At 42.1% G+C, this 15,307-nt stretch overlaps 1 protein-coding gene across 5 annotated transcripts in view; it reads right to left on the reverse strand.

Annotated features, from left to right (window-relative positions):
• LOC127625165 (cyclin-dependent kinase-like 5) overlaps nt 1-15,307 on the reverse strand; it is a 54,106-nt gene that overhangs the window by 20,983 nt on the left and 17,816 nt on the right. For all 5 annotated transcript variants that reach the window (XM_052100261.1, XM_052100262.1, XM_052100259.1 and 2 more), the window contains exons 3-4: nt 13,671-13,705; nt 375-420 (exon numbers count right to left, since the gene is read on the reverse strand). In XM_052100261.1, the coding sequence (XP_051956221.1) occupies nt 375-420; nt 13,671-13,705 (81 nt within the window). The remainder of the gene's footprint in view (nt 1-374; nt 421-13,670; nt 13,706-15,307) is intronic.

The following is a 15,307-nucleotide window of genomic DNA, read 5'->3' on the forward strand; positions in this document are numbered from 1 at the left end:
TTTACAAAATTAAACACATTTAAATTATATCAGTTAATGCAGTTAGCTTTGGCTGCCATAAAATACTAAAACTAAAATAAAAACCAACTACACAAACTGAAAACACAAACTAACGTCAAAGAGTGAACTAAATAAATTGGAAAGAAAAAACTAAATTGGAAAGACAAACTGAACACAAAACTATAATATTCTGTTTCATTCTAAAATAAAGACAACATTAAGCATCCATTTCTGGACACTGACTTCACGTGGCTGGTAAATCAGGTCAGACGAAGGACTCAGTCTCTTCAGATATTGTGAATGCAGTTTTCCTACATAACACAAGCCTTTCAAACACCCGCGTCTGGAGTCCAAATAGAGAGGATGAGTCTTACCCTCACTGTCCTTGAACTTCTTAATGGCCACGATTTCATTTGTCTCCTGAAATAGAAGAAAACACACACACAGGTCTAGTCATTAAGTGTCAAATGAACTACACGTAAAGAGATACTGTAGTCGAGCGCAGGCAAGATGGAAAAGAAGTACATTTTACTGAATGAATTCACTGAATGAATGTATTGGGACGGCTGTGGCTCAGTTGGTAGAGTGGGTCGGCCACTAATCGCAGGCTTGGTGGTTCAAATCCCGAACCACACGACTCCGCATGCCGAAGTGTCCTTGGGCAAGACACTGAACCCCAAGTTGCTCCAAATGGCAGGCAAACGGTGTATGAATGTGTGTGAATGGGTGAATGAGTCACAGTGTAAAGCGCTTTGAATACCGTAAAGGTTAAAAAGGCGCTATACAAGTGCAGACCGTTTACCATACTAATATGCATTTGATACAATGTATTATGTACATAATACGTGTTGTTGCATTGAACTTAAATTTAAAGTACCTTAATTTAATTGCATCTGTAGTACAAGTTTTAACCCTAAAACCTACCCCAACCCTTATCCTAACCCCTAACCCTAAGATCCTATCTTCACCGGGTGCGTCCGCAATGCAACGCAATGGCTTGAGGCCGTCTACACTGGATGCAATGACGTAGTAACACGGATGGCAGCCTAGGGGTGTGGAGCTCTCCGATTCTTCAATCAGTTTTACCAGGGACAAACTGCTGAACATTCAGCAGCACATACCAGGCAATCTTTTCCAGGTTTTGGACTATTTGGACATTTTGCTAGACATTTAAGTCAGAGGCGCAGCTTTGTTGTTCAAGCGCACTATGAGACGCAGGCGAGTTAAGCGAGCTGGTTACGCTGGTTAATTGAGTATTCATCTAGTGAATCTTCGCTCTCTCCCTAACAAAACAGATGAACTACATCTCCTCACCCATACAAACAAGGACTTTTCAAACTCTGCTGCCTTGTGCTTCACTGAAACCTAGCTGAGTAAAGCCATTCCGGACCGCACGTTACAGCTTTCAGCTGTTCAGAACGAATCGCATTCTGGAGTTGATGGGGAAAACAAGAGGTGGTGGAAAATGCTTTTACATCGGTGAAAGTTGGTGTACATATGTAACAATGTTAAAGAAGATGTGCTAATTTGTAAGCGCTCTTTATCAACTGTAAGCCTTTCTACTCGCCGCAGGAGTTTCCCTCGTTTATTCTGGTGTGGGTTTATATTCCTCCACAGCACTGCAACAGCAGGCTGATCAGATCACGGAACAACAATATCCACTCACTTATTATTATTCTTGTCGATTTTAACAAGGCCAACCTCACACGTGAACTGCCAAAATACAGAAATGCACTGATCATTGCTAAACAGCAATAAAGGATGCATATCGCGCTGTCCCATGTGCAGCTTTAGGACTCTCTGATCACTGTCTGGTTCATCTTCTTCCAACCTTCAGGCAGAAACTTAAATCAGCTAAACCTGTAGTAAAGACTGTAAAGAGAGGACCAATGAAGCAGAGCTGGAACTACAAGTCAGGCTCCTGAAGTTTGCAAATGACACTACTGTCATCGGCCTCATCCAAGAGGAGTCTTCATACAGAAAGGTGGTTGAACAGCTGGCTCATTGGTGCAGTCAAAACATCCTGGAGCTGATCACTCTCAAAACAGTGGAGATGATAGTGGACTTTCAGAAGAACACCCCAACATTGACCCCCTCACCATTCTAAAGTCATTCGGAGTCATTCAGGTTCCTGGGCACTACCATCTCAACTGGAACAGCAACTGTAAGTCAGGCCCCATTGACCAACATCAGTTCCTGACCTCACTGATTGCCTTGTGTCTGAATGAGAGCAAATCCCTGCAGCCATGTAACTATATACAGTATAGTGCAAAGCCTTCCCAAAAGAGTGGAAGCTGTTATTACAGCTAAGGTTTTGAAATTTGGCCAATATGGTGTCCACAAACACCCTCTGGAATGGGAATGGGACACCCGTTTACAGTCGGCTCGATGGATGCTCTGCAATGGATGATTCCAGTGTAGACATCATCATTAATTATAATAGGTTTGATTGCTTTTGACACGCCATGTCGTGCTGCTCGCGTACATCCAGTGATCACCTTCAGTCTGAACCGCTCATAACACTTTCTGTCCTATCTCTCTCTCTGGCCTATTTTACTCTCTCTTCATACTCTTTGTATCCTTCAGTGCTCTACTTACACTATCAGAGACAAACACAGAGAGAGAGAGAGAGAGAGAGAGAGAGAGAGAGAGAGAGAGAGAGTGTGAGTGAGTGAGTTCACGCTTACAAATACAGCTTACACCACTGAAGAGACGTCATGAAAAAGCAGAAGTGTGTTTGCATGTACGTGCAGGCTTTGGGTTTGTTTGTAGTAAACAAAAAGTGAGTTGCAGGTGCTATAACCGCTGATGACGACAGTTTAATAAACCTGACACAACACAAATATCTCTGTAGATTTTGAGTCCTTTAAATACAAGCTTTTGTTGAATTGGAGATATTTATGGGACTCATTCGGCTCTAAAGGTCCCAAAGATCACTACAGATCTATTTCCTGTCCATCATTAAGACCCAAACAAGTCAGCAGCTGTCTGATTGCCATCTGAAGCTCCCTGCAGGTGATCTGAAACAGGTCACCGGTATTTACACCAGTCCAAATATGATATTTCACCTGTCATACATGTGCTTCTAGCACACAGAGTGAGCGATTGTTTGTCAGTGACTTCTGAACCCTGCCTCATCTCAGACTAGAACTGGTTTGCTTTCAAGCATAATGATTTTGCAATAAATGTACCACAAACGCCATATTTTTAGGTGAAGATGACATGGGACCAAATGTTGAAGTGTTGGAAAAACAATCTGGAAACTACTTTACTTTATGAAAGTGGTCAGGAGCTGTCCTTTTACAGATTCAAAAATCTCTTCAACATATAGGGGCTGTTTACAACAAACACATCCAGTTGGTTCCTGTGTAAACATGCACTAACACTAGACGACAGATGTCAAGCTAAAAATAATTTGTTAAAAGAGATAAGCTGTTTTCGTACCACTGAGTCGCCGACAAAAGCCTGAAATCGTAGGCAAATCGGAGATCGCTATTGTGAGCGACAATCGCAATGTATGAACTATCAAAAGACGTGATTTGAGAGAAGTGCCGACCCTTTTGTTAAATATGTGGACCTGTCTGCGATTCCAAATCGTGCAATGTGAAATGTGTTTTGACTGAATACAACTGCAGCGTTGACCTACAGCCAATGAGAGAGTAAGAAACGGGGCACGGGACGTTTCAGTGGGTGGAGTCCTGATGTACCTGCAACAGAACATCAACAAGCATGGCTGCAGTATCAAAAAAGTCTCACTGGACCGAAGAAATGGAGGAAATATTAGTGGGACATTGGCAGGAGCACCAGTGCCTATTCAATGTTTCATCTGAACTGTCCCACAACCGGGTGGAGAAAGAAGAGTTGGAGAGAAATTACCAATTCTCTTGGACAGTCAGGTCAGCAAATAGGTCGATTTTTCAGTAGGAGATACTTTTCATATTGCAACCAATAAAATATATGAATAGTTAGAAAACGCTACGACTTCCATGACAAGACAGACAGTTGTGCGATATGAACGGTACCACGATCCGACGTCTTTGAAGGTCGTGTAGTGTGTAGGAGGCATAATGTTACCTGTGACTCATGAAAGGATACAGTATATTACAGATATGAGTTTAACAACAACACTATAACTCTGCCAAAACTACTTTTGAAAACATCTGGTGACATGCCAGGAATGCTGCAATATCAACAATTTGTGTTTTATGATTAATACTCTACATATTCTCTGATGGCAGAAATGAAAATGGCCCTTAAATGCCTTCTTTGATACATGGTAAAGGGAGTGTGGGGAGAATATTGATCATCCATTTGTGCTTTATTTTGCATTCAGTAATTAGTCTGCAAATACACAAAGTCTTATCAGCGTACAAGAGTCTGTCATAATAGAATAAATGAGGATTTCATGAAGTGCATCGAAGACTACAGGATTATTAAAGACTACAGGGAGGAATTTTCCATCCATTGCTCAGCTCAGCAGGAGTCTGTGAAAACTGAAGTGACAGACAGAAAACAGGAAGCTGAAATGAGGTAGACATACAGAGCACACATGCAAAACATGACAAAAATAAAACACTTTTCAAAGCAAGAAAACTGCACATTAGTGACGTATTTTTAAGCGAGCAGTTGATTAAATGAAGAGGACAGTGTGATGTACACTGAAAGATACTAAGTGGTCAATTATGCATTTCATCCATTCACATGTTGTAAAGAGTAAAGAGATGCGAATCGATGATGAACAAAAGCAATATTGCAATATTCACGGAAAGTGCGTCACAAATTTGTATCAGTCTATCAGAAATGGCGGCACCAGATATATGACCCTAAAAGCGTATGTCTTATTGGTTGTTTTCCTGCAAATCCTTTCCACCTTAAATTACCATGAATGATTTTCCATGAATAATTAAAACGTTTTTAACTTTAAATCGCCGCTTCCATCCAGGGCTCTGATGTCATTTAAAATGGCCGAACTCTCACGTGGCATTCGTTCTTCTGTTGTAAATAAGCAACACTTCCGAATTCTCGCGCGAACTTGCCGACTCACGTCACGTGAGGTGTCAACTGCTGACAGGCATTTTTTATATTGTCAAATAGATTGATTTGCTTCAGAAGACATTCATTGATCGACTGGAGTCTCAACTGGAACAGTCTCAGTTTAATTGCATTATAAGGACCCGACAGAGCTCTTTCTTCTTCTAAAAATCTTCATTTGTGTTCTGCATCAGGGTAAGTGAATAATGAGAGAATCTTCATTTTTGGGTGAACTTCCTTTAAAGCAGCTTTTTGCAGTTGATGTGGTCTTCATGTCATCATCGGTCTGTGACCTTCAGCTCTCACTGGATCGCTTGGCAGTCGAGTGTGAAGCGGCTGGGATGAGGATTAACACCTCTAAATCTGAAGCCATGGTTCTCCGTAGGAAACCAATGGAGTGCGTACTCCGGGTAGAGAAGGAGGTTGTGGCAGGGCGGAGGGCTGGGCCAGGTCATGATCTACACACCCGGTCCCGTATTAGGCTAATCAAGCCTCCGAGAGGGATAAAGGTCGACTGCAGAGGGTCGTGCGGGAGAGAGAGAGATTGTTTACGGACATGTCCATCATATGTGTTTGTCTTTTGTTTAAGTTGTTAATTATCGCCTCCTCCTTTCCCTTGAACTACGTTACAGAGGTATTGCCTCAAGTGAAGGAGTTCAAGTACCTTGGGTCTTGTTCACGAGTGAGGGGACAATGGAGCGGGAGGTTGGCCGGAGAATCGGGGCAGCGGGGGCAGTATTGCACACGCTCTATCGCAACATTGTCACGAAAAGAGAGTTGAGCCGGAAGGCAAAGCTCTCGATCTACTGGTTAATTTCCGTTCCTACCCTCACATATGGTCATGAAGGTTGGGTCATGACCGAAAGAACTAGGTCGCGAGTACAAGCGGCCGAAATGGGCTTCCTCAGAAGGGTGGCGGGCTTCTCCCTTAGAGATAGGGTGAGGAGATCAGTCATCCGTGAGGAGCTCGGAGTAGAAAGGAGCCAGTTGAGGTGGTTTGGGCATCTGGTAAGGATGCCGCCTGGCCGCCTCACTAGGCAGGTGTTTCAGGCACATCCAGCTGGGAGGAGGTCTCGGGGAAGACCCAGGACTAGGTGGAGAGATTACATCTCCACACTTGCCTGGGAATGCCTCGGGGTCCGTGGGGACAGCAGCTGGAGCTGCTGCCCCCGCGACCCGACTTCAAATAAGCGGTTGAAGATGGACTATTCCTTTAAAACCATTTTCGCGTAGATTTTCGCATGAACGGTTTTCTGAATTTTTTTCTACAGGCATTGTTATGCTCTTTGTCATGAATGAGGCCAAATGTGAAGGGGTGCATCAGGATTCACGAGCAGAACAAATTTCTGTGTAAATCAATAAACCATTCTCACATGAATTACCAAATGAATAGTTTTCATAACAATTTAAACAGAATTTCTTTGTTCATCGTCATAAATGAGGCCAATGTGAAGAATTGCATTGGGATTGATGAGCACCTAAATTACCGCACGAATGGATTTATGAACAATTTACGCAGAAATTCGTGCCTGTGGTTATGAATGAGACCAACTTCAAAAGAGTGTTCAACATTTCATTTTAAATTGTTGTGGCAAATGTTGTGTGAATCGGCCTAGAGTCTTCTGAACATACGTTTACCACAGTTTAAATCAAGACACTAAATATTGGCTGCCACTACAAAACACTGAGCTTTGTAAGACCCAATTCTCTGCTGTTGGTGACAAATTTGTGTTGACTGTGTATCTGCATGATAAGAACATGGACTGGGGTGTTAGAGCTAAACTGGTTTATCGGAGCGTGCAGAAAGATATCGCAACACCCTCGAGGGTCTGCGCTCGCTTGCGATAAACAAACCATCCATCCAACCACCGCAGGCTAATATTAATGTTGCATGTCAAACAGTCACTCTGTCCTGATTAAAAACACACAAAAGTGCTAAAAAAATAGTCCACTTGAATGACATCATGGAGGACTAGCGCCAAGACTTTAGGGCATGCAGGAAATTAGAATATAACAGGAATTGAATGTCATGCATACTAATAGCACACTCTGCTTCCACACGGAGATCTAGACAATGTAAACAATACAAAAAGGTGGTGAGAACTCAGCAAGACCGCTCGTGCTATTTTAATCTCTCTGACAGCTTGACGCTAACACCAGACCATTCGCTTTTGCACCTTGACCATGAAGCAGCAAGTGGAATTAGGATGATGATGGAAGTGTTTTCAAAATGCCCTTCTGATTTTTAAAGGATCTCCTAAATCATGAAGATGATTCAGTTTGCAATGAAGAGATCTAGTTGTCAGACAGTCTGATGTGACCACACCACATCATAATATAACACAGCACGGACTCTCTGACAGAATGGAGCAACGGTTTGGCTCGAACACACTCGATAACACACACACACACACGCACGCACACACACAGCGCACACACTATTCTTTGAAGTGTCCTACTGAAAGGACCTAATTTACACTCGATTAAATGCAAAACTCTGTAGTCTGGTTTCTGCTCTTCTTGTCTTGTCTAGTTTTGTCTCTTCTCTTCTGATCTAGTCTTTTCTTTTCTCTTCTCTTCTCCTTTTGTTCTTATCTGTCGTCTTCTCTACTCTTCTCATCTTTTCTAGACATTTTGCTTCAAGTCTCATCTCGTCTAGCCTTTTCTCTTATTTTTTTCCATCTCTTCTCATCTCGTCTTTTTTCGTCTCTTCTCGTCTCGTCTTTTCTCTACCCGTCTCGTCTCTTCTCGTCTTTACTCTACCCGTCTCGTCTCTTCTCGTCTAGTCTTTTCTCTACTCGTCTCGTCTTGTCTTTTCTCTACTCGTCTCTTCTCGTCTCGTCTTTTCTCTACCCGTCTCGTCTCGTCTTTTCTCTACTCGTCTCATCTCGTCTTGTCTTTTCTCGTCTCGTCTCGTCTTGTCTTGTCTCGTCTTTTCTCTACCAGTCTCATCTCTTCTCGTCTTTTCTCTACCCGTCTCGTCTCGTCTTGTTTTTTCTCGTCTCGTCTTTTCTCTACTCGTCTCGTCTCTTCTCGTCTTTTCTCTACCCGTCTCGTCTCGTCTTTTCTCGTCTCGTCTCTTCTCCTTGTCTCGTCTCTTCTCATCTCGTCTCGTCTTTTCTCATCTCGTCTTTTCTCATCTCATCTAGTCCTAATATCTTTCTGTCTAGTCTTTACTCTTCTCTTCCTGTCTCTTTATCTAATCTCTTAATTTCTTGTCTCTTCTTGTCTCATCTTTCTAGTCTTTTCTCTCCTCATCTCTTCCCATCTTTTCTCATCTCTTCTTGTCATGCCTTCTTTTCTTGTGTAGACTTTTCTCATCTTTTTATCTAATCAAATGCATTCTTTTCTAGTCTTTTTCATCTGTTCTCATCTTTTCCCTTCTCATCTCTTTTAGTCCAGACTTTTCACGTCTTTCGTCTTTCTCATAGTTTCTCTTCCCGTCATTTCTCATATGTTCTTATCTCTTTCCATTTTCTCGTCTCGTCTATTTGTGTATTCCGTCTATATCACGGTATGTAAATATCTGTGTGTGTGATGCTCCACCTGGCAGACTGTGAGACTGAGAGAGAGACACACACGAGAAAACATGAAGATGTATAATTATCGAACAAACAATATATTAATATTGCTAAAAAGTATTTTCCTTATATCACCCACCCCTATCACATGGTTATTACATAAAACATTTAGATTTTTTTCTCTTCCAGAAGATAATATAGTGATATATACACCGTGATATATTTTTATTTTATTCCTCCCCTTTTCTCCCCAATTTGGAAAGCCCAATTCCCAATGCGCTCTAAGTCCTCGTGGTGGTGTAGTGACTCGCCTCAATTCGGAACATGAATCGCAGTTGTCTCCACGTCTGAGACCGTCAATCCGCACATCTTATCACGTGGCTTGTTGAGTGCGTTACCACGGAGACATAGCGCATGTGGAGGCTTCACGCTATTCTCCGCGGCATCCACGCACAACTCGCCACACGCCCCACCGAGAGCGAGAACCAAATTATAGCGACCACGAGGAGGTTACCCCAACATGACTCTACCCACCCTAGCAACCGGGCCAATTGGTTGCTTAGGAACCCTGACTGGAGTCACGCCCTGAATTCTAACTTGCGACTCCTGGGGTGGTAGTCAGCGTCTTTACTTGCTGAACTAACCAGGCCCCAATATACCGTGATATAAAATTACTCATACAGTGATACAGAATTTTGGTAATGTCGCCCACCCCTACTTAGGAGTATTAAAAAGTCACAAATAAGTCAATAGTTGACGTACTGTAAGAGTATAGAGCTATAAAATGAATGTGGATAGCATAGCTCAGATCATTTGGTCTTGAGGGAGTCTGATAAGAAAGTTCATACTTTTGAGTTTTGACTTCTGAGCACAGTTTGAGAAATTGTTAAGATCTCATCTGAAACCCAGAGGGCACACATGTAAGATTACGTGGGTCTTTTTATTCTTATGAGAAACATCTGAGAATCAGGATAAGTAAACTTCTCTAACTGCTCTCTTGTTGTGTAGGAGAACAAATGGAGACATTAAAGAGGTGTAATTTGTCAGACTGTTCAGATGACCCATTTCACACTTTCTGCATGAACCAGATACTGCATGTGGTGTTGGGGAGCTATAGAAAAATGTGCAAATGAATGTTTTTTTGGAAAACACTTATGAAGGGTTTCATTTGAAATGCAGATGGTCAGCAGTCAATCAAACCTGATCTCAAGTCACTCGAACATCCCAGAACAAAAGTATCTCTTTGTGACACGTCCTTCACATCTGATCTCTGAACAGCATTGCTATCCTCTTATCCTTTCATTAGTCATGTCATACTGAGACATCAGAATCACAAAGTGCACAAGTTGTGCTGGGAACACCATTAAACACACACACAGAGCACCTGCGTCCACCCAGAACAAGCAGCTGGGAAAATCATAGAGTGCATATAAATAGCTCATGTGAAAGGGGTTGAGTCGTCGGCCGTGTTTCAGAACAACCTACATATCCTTCCCATTCCAGCATCATCTATTTAGTTCACCTGCTATATTAAAGCAAAGCAAAAATGTATGAATTCAAACTAAATGTCATTGCACGTGCACACTTTTCAAGCAAAACACTGGAACTAACAAGCTTGTGGTTTATGAAATCCAACAAGATGGTTTTTCAATTGTCCATGACAGATCATGAACCAGCTTTCACCAGCATTACGAATGAAAAACCTCGAAAACGTTCAGCAGAAACCTACTGAGGTTTCCATTCTCATCCAGGAAACCACAGCAGAATAAATGGCTCTTGGAAACCTGATCTTCAATATTTAAGCAAACTGTGATTTCTGTGATTTCTCCTGGTGTTTCGTTTAAATATTTACCACAAAACCAACAGAGGTGAATCACTGCGCCTCTGTTTGTGTGTTGTTGCTCATATTGAACTGTTCAAGGCCTCAGGTGAGATACAGACCTGACACACATTTTAAACCAGACTCGCTCACAAACAGACTCGTGGGAGCATTTGAGAGTCTCGCACCATAATGAAACTGCATTCAATTAAAACATCCATTCGCAACACGCAAACGTGTTTATTTGAACTCGTTGTTGTTGGCATGGCAGCGTGTGAATGCATATTTAGTTTTACAAATTAATTGAAACTATTTCATGAGCATTTGTGAGCCCTAAAGAGGCTTCGGTTTGCCTGAAGCTTTTTAATTCTGACAGAAGACATTTGGGTCATGTTGTGCGAGGGAACTAATTATGGTGAACTGCTCAAACTGGACGTGCAGGTTCTTGAAATCCATTCAGAAGCATGTCAAAACATGATCTGAGAAAAACGGGCAAGGCCACAAATGACAGCAAGTTTTTTGGAAAAAGTGTAGATTAGAAGAGTTACTGCTCCCACACAAAGAGACACCCATCTAGTATATATATATATATATAGCAATCAGCCACAACATTAAAACCACCTGCCTAATATTGTGTAGGTCCCCCTCGGATGGATGGATGGATGGATGGATGGATGGATGGATGGATGGATGGATGGATGGATGGATGGATGGATGGATTGATGGATGGATGGATGGATGGATGGATGGATGGATGGATGGATGGATGGATGGATGGATGGATGGATGGATGGATGGATGGATGGATGGATGGATGGATGGATGGATGGATGGATGGATGGATGGATGGATGGATGGATGGATGGATGGATGGATGGATGGATGGATGGATGGATGGATGGATGGATGGATGGATGGATGGATGGATGGATGGATGGATGGATGGATGGATGGATGGATGGATGGATGGATGGATGGATGGATGGATGGATGGATGGATGGATGGATGGATGGATGGATGGATGGATGGATGGATGGATGGATGGATGGATGGATGGATGGATGGATGGATGGATGGATGGATGGATGGATGGATGGATGGATGGATGGATGGATGGATGTCATTTAATTAATTCAATAAAACATTGATAGTGATAGCCCTAGTTCTGACATATTTCAGAATGCAAACGAAAAGGAGCTTTCATAACTAGAAGCTCTTCCATTATATGTCTCCAGCCTTAAAAATGTACCGTTAGCATATGCACTAACCACAGGCTGGGCTCTGGCCTTAAGATAATTTCACTTTCATTCAGCTCCATCATTTGATCAACAAACATTCCTCTGTGTACTTTTCCAACAACGATCCCACAGCCATAACAGAGAGCATCACAGCCTGAGCTAACTTGGTTAGCCGTCGAGTGAACAGCGTTCTGCGTGGCTGTCCAGCAGGAGAAGGCTGCAGGTGTGAGCAGCAGATGGTGTGAACTCTGTTTGAGCGGGTCACATCAGCAAGAGAAGAGAAAGAGACTGTGTCGTGTTTAACGGAACGAGGCCGAGACTGCCGCAGTGAGACCATCTGCGTGACGGCCGCTGGGCTTAACAGACCAGCACTGCTCATGACCGGAGGAGATATTAATAGATAAAACCACCATATGTCACATCAACAGCACTGAACTCAAACCGGTTACTCTTGTTACGTTTCTGAGATCATTGGCTATGTTTGCAATGGAAACTAGCATGCTAGTCGTTGGTTCGATCCCCACAGCCACCACCATTGTGTCCTTGAGCAAGGCACTTAACTCCAGGTTGCTCCGGGGGGATTGTACCTGTAATAAGTGCACTGTAAGTCACTTTGGGTAAAAGCATCTGCCAAACGCATAAATGTAAATGTACTACTATATGCACACGGCACAGTATACTTGGCACAGTATACTTAGCATACTACATACTTTATTTAACAAATACTATGTGAAACAGTATGCAATGGTAAACATTTCAAACAGCGGTATGCTAAATCTGGCAAAAAGACCATTTTCACTTAGTGGACGATAAAATGGGCAAAAAAAATCCCATTAAGGGACGTGAGTCATATCTAGAGACAAAAACATCAAAAGAGACTTGTGTTGTGTTATCGCAATTGTTTCAAGAATCATCAAATTGATTTATATGCAAGCAAACTGGACATAATAATTGAAATGTACCCAAATTTAGCAAAAATCGAGAGTTTGGAATTGGAATCGAAACAGTAAATCAGCATCAATACCCAGCCCTAGTGCACCGTACTCGTACGACATACTACTTATTTCAGAATTAGTACATAGTTTTCCATTAAAAACATTCCCACAATGTAAAGCCCAGCAAAGCTGGCTTCAGATAAGATGCAAGTAGTGTATTAGTACGTCTACATTCATAATTCGCCTTTTCGAAATCTCATGTAAATGCTTTAGTCCGCTTGAAAATGAACCAGTCCGATTTCTGCAAAGTCAGACTAACAGACATAGATACTACGATTGTAGCTCGGCTTCGTCCAGCATGTATACGTCATAATCAAACCTAAAATCGGCCTTGGCATTGTGCACACACATGAGGCAAAAGACGGATGATGTGCAAAGTGTTTTTAAAGGGACAGTTCACCCAAAAATTTAAATTCTCTCATTATTTATTCTCCCTCATGATATCGCAGGTGTGTATGACTTTCTTTCTTCACCAGAACACATTTGAAGAAAATTAGGGAAATATCTCAGCTCAGCTGGTACATCAATATTTAAGTACTTTTTAACTTTTAATCCAACGCCTCCAGTATTCTCCGTGAGAGAGTGGAGATCACACGGTCTCTCGTGTTACAGATCTAAACCAAAACAAAGCATAGGTCCAGTGTTCCTCCTTCTCACTTGTAAACAGAGCTGATCTTCCGGCTGTGTTGCACATGCGTCAGTTCTCACGTGCCAACACAAATACATTCCCGTGCATACCGCCGCTGAACAGAAGCGATGATTTAGAGTTAAAAAAGCACTCAAATATTTATCTTTTTCGCACCAAAAGTGATCGTGTCGCTTAAGACATTCATTTAACCGCTGGAGTCGCATCGATGACGTTTAGAAGATATTTTACCAATTTTCTTCAAATGTGTTCTGGTGAAGAAAGAAAGTTATGCACATCTGGGATATCATAAGGGTGAGAAAATCATTTGGGTGAACTGTCCCATCATCTCGTCGTATTTAACGGTGCATGTAAACAAACTGAACGAATTCCCGGAGAAACTTCTGTACAAGAAGAACCAATTTTTGCACAAATCTTACCTTGTGTCTGCACTTCAGGACGACACCGTAAGCACCTGCAAGAGAGGGAAAAAAAGTTTCACGAGTCAAATTTTCACTTGGTAATCTTTAACGGTCTTTACTGTGTCTTTGTAAACACGATTCTCTCCAAATGCATGTCAACGTGCCAAAACCTCAAAGAGTGTTTTGTGAGCTAAATGAAGGGATTGAAAGGAGGGCATGGTAAAAACAGGCATTGATTTACACATTTACCTGCGGTCACCTCTAGAGAGAGAGAGCAGAGAGAGAGAGAGAGAGAGAGAGAGAGAGAGAGAGAGAGAGAGAGAGAGAGAGATTTTAAGAGAGGTGTAAGAACATCCTGTTTTCATGCAAGACCTCTGGGACACAAAAGCAACAGAGGGTCCAATTGCTGCCAACGGTTTGTTTAATCAGGCGAATACATAAAAAATCTTGAATTAGCGTGTTTAGCCAAAACAATCCACAAACTGGTACACAGGTGTGCTTAAATGAAAGTGGTTTTTCAATTAGAGTGTCTTTGTGTGTTAATGTGGGCTGTGGTACGCTTTTGGCGCTGTAGATGATATTGGCACATTGTGTGGCACTGATCTATGGTCCCTCAGGAGCAGCCATTTCAAATGCAAGGGAGGAACCCATCCAACCGATCTGGGCTGGTATCCGAGAGGAGTCTTGTTTAACGAAAGCTGCTCATTTGCTAAGCCAAGCATCATTATTACAATTGCTCACACTAAGGGTGCATTACTTGAACAAACCCCAAACGCAAAGTACACTTGCTGAGGAGTGGTGTGTCATTACAACCTGCGCCAGTAAGCCAAAAAACGAGCAAATCGTTTTGAAAAATGCTCTCCATTACGGCATACTTTGTTTACTTTATGTTTTGAATCGAAAATAGATTAGTCTGGATGTAGCCCTAGAAACCACATAGCAACTCTTACAAAAATGTTTGCCAGAGGTTTGCCGCTCGTCAACCTATAGCAAACATTTGGCGACAAAGAAGATTTTGCCGCAACATTCATTCGCATGAAAATTAATGAGCGACGAATTTGCGGCAAGTTTGCCAGGACTCTAGACTTTTGTAAGGGAATGTGCAAACAACCACTCAAAACACCTTAGCAACTCCATAGCAACTGCATATCACTCTCCATTACCACACTTTGGAAATCGAAAATGTTAGGAGACTGAAAACTAATTTTCGAACTAAAACAGAATAGTGTGGATGTTGCCCATGTAACTAAATAGCAAATCCCTAACAACCACTCAGCCTCTGCATAACAACTTGCGGACCAGTCCCACCCAGACCAGTCCCACCAGGATTTTAAATGCCACTTTTTCTTTTAAAAAAATTAAGGCCCATTTATTGCGGCCCAAAATGGCTGAATATGTGGTGCTTTTTCTCTATTGTTTTGATGCAATTTGCAGCGTTGTTTTGCGGTGAAAAATGCACAAATCACCATTATAATACCTGTATAATTTGTGTCAGTGATGGTGTGAATGCAATTACATGTAAATAACTGAATCTGCCATTAGCAAGCATAAAATAATAAATACGCAGAAAAATACCATATATGTACACATAGGCTATTCTCCTCCGAAAATGGAGCATTTCGACAACACTACATTACTGCTAGATTGGAAAATGA

The sequence above is a fragment of the Xyrauchen texanus genome, chromosome 31 (genome assembly GCF_025860055.1).
Source record: "Xyrauchen texanus isolate HMW12.3.18 chromosome 31, RBS_HiC_50CHRs, whole genome shotgun sequence".
NCBI classification, from domain to species: Eukaryota; Metazoa; Chordata; class Actinopteri; order Cypriniformes; family Catostomidae; genus Xyrauchen; species Xyrauchen texanus.